The sequence below is a fragment of the Nesoenas mayeri genome (assembly GCF_963082525.1).
Source record: "Nesoenas mayeri genome assembly, chromosome: 1".
Taxonomy (NCBI): Eukaryota; Metazoa; Chordata; class Aves; order Columbiformes; family Columbidae; genus Nesoenas; species Nesoenas mayeri.
Window position 1 is genome coordinate 196,564,045 of NC_137541.1, and position 7,415 is coordinate 196,571,459.

The following is a 7,415-nucleotide window of genomic DNA, read 5'->3' on the forward strand; positions in this document are numbered from 1 at the left end:
CATCTTTCTTTGCTCATCCATCTAGAAAATCCTAGCTCTTGTCTCACTTCTGACGTCTCTCACTTGCATTTTTCCTGCTATTCTTTTTTCTATTAATCTGAGTCAATTTAGCAAATGAGAAAATCAGGACCAGACAGCACATAATTTGATTACTCATGTTCTCTTAAACATTTGCCCATATTACTGAAAACTAATTCTAATTCAGCACTTCTGTTTTTAGCCTACTAAAGCTTAAAAAGAGACTGAAGTTATAAGACCAGTCCAGATGGGGATCATGGCTCCCAGTAGTCAGCAGAGATTAATAGGTACATTTATGGAGAGGTTCACGTGAAGGTATCTGTCTCTCTCTATTGTCGTCATATTGTCTCTCAGCAGCTATAAAGGGAGCCCACGGTAATTATTTCAGATGAGACATCTGCACTGTACATGTCTATGTTCATTCAGAATCCCACCTCTTGTTTCTAAAAAATACAACCCTTTGCTAATTCATACTTCCATAGAATAAAATAGATTCTTTATTGCCCTTTCATGTTTCTTTGGAAATATATGTGATTTGTGGGTTTGCTGATGTATTTTTTCCATGAGACAGTGTTTTCTTTTGCAGGATGCAGTTACCCGTGGAGTGTCTTGTCTTCATCCTGAACTGCAGGAGAGGGAGGTCTGACACAACCAGGGTATGTGATTTAAACCTGATTTATACCCAATTGTAATGGCCAGTTTGGACATTAGACCTGATGAGGGACATGGCTACTGAGAACTGATGGGTGGCAAACAGTACCTTGGTAACAGAGTGGAAGGAGTACAAAATGACCTAGAGCACACAGAAACACATGGTCATTCAGCCAAAACTATCCCTCTGTACTTACTGACTTTTCTGGTGGATGCTGTCTTACCTCCACTCCTGTACTGAGTTCTTGGGCACTTGCTGACTTCAACCCTCCTTACAGCTCACTTAAAACACAACACTGAAATTATCTTCATGGGTTTTTATCCTGCCTTGTTGTTCCTGTCAACATCTGTCTTCCAGTTCACGGAATCACAGAATGGCTGAGGTTGAAGGGACCTCTGGAGATCATCTGGTCCAACTCCCTGCTGAGAAGGGCCACCTGGAGCCAGTGCCTCAGGACCATGTCTAGATGACGGTGCTTAGTCATCCTCACTGCAAAAAAGTGTTTACTGATGTTCAGAGGGAACCTTCTGTGTTTTAGTTTGTGCCCATTGCCTCTAGTCCTGTCCCTGGGCATCACTGAAAAGGGGCTGACTCTGTCCCCTTTATGCCTTCCTGTCAGGTCTTTATAGACATTGATAAGATCCCCCTGAGCCTTCTCCTGGCTGAACAGTCCCAGCTCTCTTAGGCTTTCCTCATAGAACAGAAGTTCTAGTCTCTTAATCATCTTTGAGGCCCTTCACTGGACTCTCTTCAGCATATCTCTTGTAGTGAGGAGCTCAGAATTGGAAACAATACTAGAGGCACGGCCTCACCAGTGCTGAGTAAAGGGGAAAGATTGCCTTCCCTGACCTGCTGGCCATGCTTTGGCTGATGCAGCCTGGGTTTCCATTTACCTTCTTTGTTGCAAGGGCCCATCTCTGGTTCATGTTCAACCTGGTATCCACCAGGTTCACCAGGTCCTTTTCTGCAATGCTGCTTTCCAGCTGGTTGGCCCCCAGTGTGTAATGGTACCTGGGGTTGTTCCATCTCAGATGCAGGACTTTGCACTTCTCCTTGTTAAACTTCATGAGGTTCCTGTCAGCCCATTTCTCTAGCCTGTCCAGGTCCTTCTGGATGGTAGAATGCCCTCTGGTATAACAGCCACTCGTCCCAGTTTTGCATTGTCAGCAAACTTGCTGAGTGCACACTCTGCCCCATCATCCAGATCATTAATGAAGATGTTAAATAAGACTGGACCCAGAGCTGACCACTGTGGTACACCGCTAATTACTGGCCTCCAGCTAGACTTCACACCTCTGACCACAACTCTCTGGGACCAGCTGTTCAGCCAGTTTTCAATCCACTTGAGTTTCCTTCAGGTTTTAATCACTTGCACAGAAAATTATATCACCAGAAGTTGCTTTCACCTCCCAGCCTGGAGTACCTGCTGGCAAGTTAACAGGTGATTTATGAGCAGATGTAGTCCCTAGACCTCCATCTAAGATGCAAATTCTCTCCTTTTAGCGCACAAAGAAGATTTCATATTAGAGGAAACCTTTTTTAGTTCCATAGGCTGGAATGGGGAAGTTCTTGGTTGTATCTGACTGGCTGATCCGAGTGTGTTTCTGAGTTAAGGACATCAGTGTACAATGCTTGTCCTTTGTTTCTGTCCCTTGGCAAACCATCATACTAGACCCCTCGCTACTCCTGAGAACTTCTAGTGTGAGCTGGATCCTGTGAAGAAGGAAGCAAGAATGTCCAAGATGGAAGGTAACATGAATAACTGAAAGTTACGATGCAATGCTCATTTCTACTTTTATGTCTTGTTGATAAAGGAAACTTCAATTTTTTTCTAAATTAGCATTTTTAAACTTTTGCAGGAAATTCTAAAAAACACGTAATAGAGGAAGTGATAGGAACTAATTTTCTCTGCCTGACAGAGATATAATATTAATTACTAGGTTTTAAAGATTCCCAATTCTTACAATTTTAAAGAATTAAACACTAGAGATTATGCTAGTGCGTGACCTTCTTCAGAATATAGAAAAAGACTATAACACTGAAATACATCGGAACCTTCATGAGCTTGCAGAGCTCCTGACAGACAATCTGGAGCAGTGTGGAGGTACGTGGGTTGTGGATGGAGAGCAGAGCCCCTGGAGACTGAAAGAAGAGTGAGAAAATTGAAGAAGCTGTGGTCTTGCATGACTTCACAGTCTATTGCCGTGCTTTCCAAAAGCTGTAGGAACAGGCTGGGCAGTCCTGGAAGCCTCTCCAATAATAATTGTGCTTTGGGCAGCAAAAGATATACAGGAATATAAGAAACTGAGAGTATGAGAAAGACAATATACAGCGTTACCTAATGAAGTTTGTATTCTTAAGTGTGTGGTATTTTCAAGGGTAAAAATCAGAAATTAATTCATTTCCAAGAGCTGCCAATGCATCATGTTTTTCAATAACATCATGAACCAAAGCAAATTGTGTATGGTATATGTTTTATATGTTATAGATAGGAATTTATTTTCCATGTTCCATATAGATTTTAAATATGTCATAGCAGCAAAAGAATAATTTTATAAAATTAATGTACTAATTAATAGTATATTCATATGTTTATTTTAAAATTTCAGAAGTATTTATCAAAGCTGAAAGTAGTAGCATAATTTTTATGCTCCTCTGCTTGCAAAAATAATTGTATTCACCTGGATGAATAATGACAGGATGAAATACCCTGTATCATCATCATTTTTCTGTAGTCATGTTTTATTAATTGAATTAATCAGTTAGCCAGTTTTGTTTAAAACTGTGTTCTGACATTATTTCAAGGATATTAAAATATGGGAGAGGGAGCAACAAACTAGAGTATGTGTGTCAGTAAGAGGTCTGGATGTCACCATTGTAGATCTTTCTTAGATAAGCTGATCTTAGAAAACTTTCTGAGGCATCCTAACAATGTTAGCACCACTATGTGATGGAAAAAATCAATGGCAGCTCTGCTTTGTACCTGTTAAGTGCTATCTCAGCCATGTACGCTGAAATCAAGTCCAAGGCATCTCGCATTTGTCTCTCCAGGTTAGCAGGTAGATTCTTGGGTTACAAATGGGGAAACTGATACTTCCCAAGCCCCGAAGTGACAGCGCTCATCCTGAGCTTGAGCTTTCTTGGAGGCCTCTGAAGTGTGTGTAGAAGTAATTTCTCAAGGCCAGATTCCTGAAGGTGGCCTCACCACTCTCCTTGCTGTCACACTGTGGGCTCATGGTGACTGGGATCCTCCCTTTGAGGCTGGGAAGAGATGGGAATCTCCTGATGGGAGCAGAGTCTGTGGGTCAGGGGGTCCTGCCAGGCTGCAGATCTACATTACTGCTACCAGAGTTGAAGCGGCCAAGGGTGATGGTTTTGGGCCAATGAATGAGAAATGAATGTGGGGACCCTGCTTCTTCTTTTGAGTTCAGAACACCAGGTCTCAGACATTTCCTTCTGACTCCTTCTACTCTTTTCCATTCATATGCAGCCAAGGGCAGGTCTGGGTGTCCCTGGCTGTCACAATTTGACCCTCCTTGAGCAAACACACCTGGCTCTCCAGCTGTGATTGCATGGTCCTTGTGGGGGAAAGCACATTTCCTCTGGGCTTCAACACCCCCTTGCAGATGTAAGATTAAAGTCCTGGTTTAGAAAGGAAAATAGGTTGTGCTTCCATCGTGTGCTGTGCTGTTTTGGTGCCTTACACTGAAAGTTGATGCAGCTTCCCATCACCTCCATTTACAGATATTGCCACCTGTACAGAGCACTGGCAAGTGGGAGTACAGAGCCAAGAGTGAAAAAGGCAATGGCACCTCTTAATGGGACAGCAACAGAGGCAGCAGAGCAGAAACTGGAAGAGAAACCTAGAAGAGGAAAAAATCTTTGTCTCCTGATAGTTCAATGTTTGGCACTCCATCTTGCTATAAAATCCCGAGGCTCAAGATACTTTCCTAAAATGCATTCTCCTCTTTGCGTCTTGAACAGAGAAACAGCTTCTGCCGGACCCTGCAAGCGTGGCTAAGGGCCATAGGGAACATCAGTTATCTGTATGTCAGCCCCAGGATTTCAAAGTTACCTCTCCCTGCATCGTGGCATCCTCAAAGACCGTGTTCTCAAGGTCAGTATCACCTTTCTGGAAAACCTGCCTTTCACCTCCCTCCTAATGGCATTTGTCTTAGTCATCCCTGAGAATCACTGTGGGCATCCTGGCATGTCTGACTTCAGTTAAGCTTGTTGCAAAGCAAAGTAAAATGGTTTTTATTAAGATAAAAAAGTGAAAAAAAAGACATTGAAACAATAAATAACCTGCACACTTGTCAAGCTTACCAGGAATCCTGTTCAACGGAGGGTGTTGGGAGACACAAGACTTGAGTTTACTTATACTTTGTTCTAGACTAGGTTCCTTGTGTTTCTTTGTATAGTTTGACCTCTCTTGCCAGACATCCAGCAATAACTAAAATGGTTATGACAGTTTCTCTCAAAAGGCAAACAACCCCATGGCCAAGCATCTGGATAACCAGAAGCAGAACTGGTATTAAGCCTCTGCTATGAACACAGCAAGGAGCACATAGGTCTTTCTATAGCCCTTCGGTGATGGTGGATACACCTGTAGCCACAGCATCTGCTGCACGTTGGCTGTTGAACTCCCAGGGGAGCTTCTCATGGGCACTACAAGCAGGTCAGCAAGTGCTGCATCACTGCCTGGGTGGAAACTATTGTTCCTGTGCTGTTTGTCATCAGATTGATGGGGAAAGGCAAGCTGCCTGGACAGGGTATAAATGCCCCTGTCCATGTACTGGCTCTCCTTCAGCAGGTGCAGAGTGCAAGACATGAAGCTCCTCATGCCAGCTACCCTCGTCCTGCTCCTCTCACTCTGCACCTTGCGCACAGGGGTGCATGAATATACCTCTGTCCTCATTGTGCCCAATGGAGGCCACTAGGGCAAGTGGGGGATTCAGGAATTTTGCTGCTATGGCTATGCCAGTGGATTTTCACTGAAGGTAAAATTCTCCCTATTTCCCACCATCTCCTGTCTGTGCATCCCAGTCAGTCGCTCTCCACCTCCCAGGAGGGTCTTCTCCAGAATCAAAGGATTTTCTGCAGGGTCTTTGCACTTCCTTTGTGTGATACTCTGTACATAAAACCATGAGTCTTCTGGAAAATTTAGCCTAGAAAATGTTGCCACCTGTGCACAAAAATATGTGGTGTTTTTTTGTTATTTTAGGACAAGAGGTCTCCTGTTAGACAAAGCAAAAGTAGATCTACTGCCAGAATTGTTTTGCTCTCAATCTGGATGGAGTTGTGCTGGCAGATGCATGATCTGCATGTGACTAATGTTGCTGGGAGAAGACACCTCAGAGCTGAAATCTGCTGCTGGAGTCAGGGAGCGAGGCAGCCTCCTCCAGTCTCTCTCCTGGGACTCAGAGTCTCTGCCTTACATGTTGGGTCAGAAATAGAAAACACGAAGAAGATGATGTTAAGGGTTATGCAGGTGTGGTGCAGTTTCCCAGTGACAGACATATTTTCCTATGTGCTTCCCAAGATGTTTTCTCTTTCTCATTACAGGAAAGAGCTGGGATTGTTTATGACTGGCACCTAAAGGACTTACCCTGGGTCTTTTCCCCCTTGCTTTTACCTCTGTCCCTGTGTGACTGCTACTGCAGGTGGAGCCCTCCCAGTTTGGAAGAGACAACACAGCTCCGAACGGCATACGCCTGTGCTGTCAAGATGACTCCGTCATCGAGTCCTCAGTTGGGAAGTAAATAACACTGTGGTTTCTCCCCTGTTTGTCATGCACCAGCTCACAAAATATCCATAGGCGTCAACATTTGCAGGGGTCTCTTCTCTGACTTGCTTTGTCTGCATAGTGCTGAAGTAAAGTAAATTAAAACAGGAGGTTGGGGTTTTTGTTCATTTTTAGGGTAATTAAGCATGGTTACTTCACATTACCACCTTCTGTTTGCTCTTGAGATTTCTGAAGAGCATTGTGAACACCTGAAGTATAGGAAGGCAAAAAAAAAAGGGGAAAGTAAGGGGCTCCAGAGCGCAGCAGGATATTGTGCTGGTCAGTGCTGTGAGCAAGGAAGTGTTAAGCTTCGGGGCAGCATGACAAAGAGAAGGAGCACTTCTCCCCAGTTTGCAGAGCCCAGACATTCCTTGCTTTTTGTTGGGTGAGATACCTGACCAGATTCCAAGTTTGTCCTGGAGGCTATTTGATCTCTTTTTCACTGAGAACAGAGAAATCCCAAGGAGTAGGTGATGACACAGCAGCCAACAACATCCCGTTCAGATGATCAGACGAAACTGTGCTAGTAGGTGATGGACTGTCACGGGGTAGATTTGGCCTGTGGAGCAAAAGCTGCAACATATGTGATCTTCAGACAAAGGTAGAGCCCCCACGGGGGCTTCAGAATGATGCAGCACTCAATAATGTGCAGTTCTTCTGCTGTAAATGAGGATTTGCTCCGTCTTCATCACTGCCTACACATCCCATATCCCACAGCAAATGAAACATCAGTAAAGATTTGCTCTAGTTTTACACTGGGACATGCCTGTGACGTTTTGACTGCTTGCATCTTTCTGTACGGGCCAGTGCCTTAGATGATGAAGCCCTTTACAGTTACCACTACTTTAACATAGCTTCTTGTAGTTACTGAAGTTGATTGTCTTCATAAGAATCTTCACATCACATAACTGCTGGTATAGAGCTGTGAAAATGCCCAATCTCTGACAGCTGCTCAGAGAT

At 43.9% G+C, this 7,415-nt stretch overlaps 1 protein-coding gene across 1 annotated transcript; it reads left to right on the plus strand.

Moving 5' to 3' along the window:
• Positions 1 to 2,662: 2,662 nt before the first annotated feature.
• On the plus strand, positions 2,663 to 7,125 carry LOC308037057 (vitelline membrane outer layer protein 1-like; the record flags this gene model as incomplete). The annotated part of the gene is given in 7 exon segments (XM_080338526.1): positions 2,663 to 2,774; positions 4,655 to 4,787; positions 5,484 to 5,607; positions 5,611 to 5,670; positions 6,334 to 6,428; positions 6,846 to 6,960; positions 6,964 to 7,125. Coding segments are annotated over 7 exon segments (801 nt in total).
• Between the last annotated feature and the right edge of the window lie 290 nt (positions 7,126 to 7,415).